The following is a 1,866-nucleotide window of genomic DNA, read 5'->3' on the forward strand; positions in this document are numbered from 1 at the left end:
GTAGAGATTTTCACCATGTTGGTCAGGCTGGTCTTGAACTCCTGATCTCAAATGATCTGCCCGCCTCGGCCTCCCAAAGTGCTGGGATTATAGGTGTGAGCCACCATGCCCGGCCCTATGTTTAAAATTTTTTAAATTTTTTACTTTTTAAATTGTTTTGTTAAATACTGAAACACAAACACACATTAGCCTAGGCCTATACAGCGTCAAGATCATCAATCTCGCTGTCTTCCACCTCCACACCTTGTCACATTGGAAGGTCTTCAGGGGCAATAACATGCATAGAGCTGTCATCTCCTATGATAACAAGATCTTCTTTTAGAATATCTCCTCAAGGACCTGCCTGAGGTTAACTTTTTAAAAAGTTAAGTAGGAGTACATTCCAAAGCAATAATAAAAAAATATAGTATAGTAAATACTAAATGATAGGAATTCTTCAGCTCCATTATAAATCTTATGGGATCACCATCATATAAGCTGTGACTTACACATCATTAATCAGTGTATGACTGTATATAGGTTAAAATATGAAATCTGTTCAGGAAGGATATTAAAGGGAATGAAACCAAATGCTAAATTAAAACAGTATAGTAGTCTGCAGTGAGGGTCAGGATAAGTCAAACTACTTACAGAGCCTGCATCCATGAGGAAAGCTCCATCTCTGCTAAGCTTCTCCACTGAAAGCTGAAGAATGGGGGGTTGAGGTATGGTTCTATCACTGATGTTGAGTGCTCCCTGAGAAATTAAGTAAAAGAGTAAAGGTTTTAAATATAGAAAATATGGAGTCACAATTAAATAACAACAAAAAATTAAATGAATGTTACCTCTACAAGTTTGGGCCTTGCTTAGGTAAATCAGAATTATTCATATTTAAATATAAAGAAGATGATGAAATAGTTATCACTTATTTTCAGTAGAGAAGGGGTTTCACCATGTTGGCCAGGCTGGTCTCAAACACCTGACTTCAGGTGATCCACCTGCCTCAGTCTCCCAAAGTGCTGGGATTACAGTTGTGATTTACCATGCCTGGCCGTTAACTTCTGATCTTAACCCTTGTTTCAAAAAAAGAATGCAATAGGCCACCACAGTGGCTCACCCCTGTAATTCTAGCACTTTGGGAGGCTGAGGTGGGTGGCTCACTTGAGGTTAGGAGTTTGAAACCAGCCTTAGGAACATGGTGAAACCCCGTCTTTACTAAAAATACAAAATTAGCAAGATGTGGTGGTGCACGCCTGTAATCCCAGCTACTCGGGAGGCTGAGGCAGGAGAATTGCTTGGACCCGGAAGGCGGAGACTGTGGTGAGCCAAGATCGCTTCATTGCACTCCAGCCTGGGCAACAAGTGCAAAACTCCATCTCAAAAAAAAGAAAAAAAAAAGTTACCTCAAATTTCATAGGCAATTTTCTTTTATATATGTAAAATATCTTAAATTCTTTTTCTTTTTTTTTTGGAGATGGAATCTTGCTCTGTTGTCACTCAGGCTGGAGTACGATGGCACGATCTCGGCTCACCACGACCTCTGCCTCCTGGGTTCAAGCAATTCTCCTGCCTCAGCCTCCCGAGTACCCGGGATTACAGGCATGCATCATCACTCCCAGCTAATTTTTGTATTTTTAGTAGAGACGGGGTTTCGCCATGTTAGTCAGGCTGGTCTTGAACTCCTGACCTCAGGTGATCCACTTGCCGCGGCCTCCCACAATGCTGGATTACAGGCATAAAGCCACCGCGCCTGGCCCACATAATAAATTCTTTAAATTTTCAAAGGTTTTTTTTTTTTTTTTTTAAGACGGAGTCTCACTCTGTCACCCAGGCTGGAGTGTAGTGGCATAATCTTGGCTCACTGCAACCTCTGCCTCCTGGGTTCAA

At 41.5% G+C, this 1,866-nt stretch overlaps 1 protein-coding gene across 1 annotated transcript in view; it reads right to left on the reverse strand.

The window, feature by feature from the left end:
- SEC24A (SEC24 family member A) overlaps window positions 1–1,866 on the reverse strand; it is a 92,552-nt gene that overhangs the window by 9,653 nt on the left and 81,033 nt on the right. The window contains exon 18 of the mRNA XM_011969302.1: window positions 631–735. Coding sequence (XP_011824692.1) covers window positions 631–735 — 105 coding nt within the window. The remainder of the gene's footprint in view (window positions 1–630; window positions 736–1,866) is intronic.

This window comes from Mandrillus leucophaeus, unplaced genomic scaffold (genome assembly GCF_000951045.1).
Source record: "Mandrillus leucophaeus isolate KB7577 unplaced genomic scaffold, Mleu.le_1.0 Scaffold88, whole genome shotgun sequence".
NCBI classification, from domain to species: Eukaryota; Metazoa; Chordata; class Mammalia; order Primates; family Cercopithecidae; genus Mandrillus; species Mandrillus leucophaeus.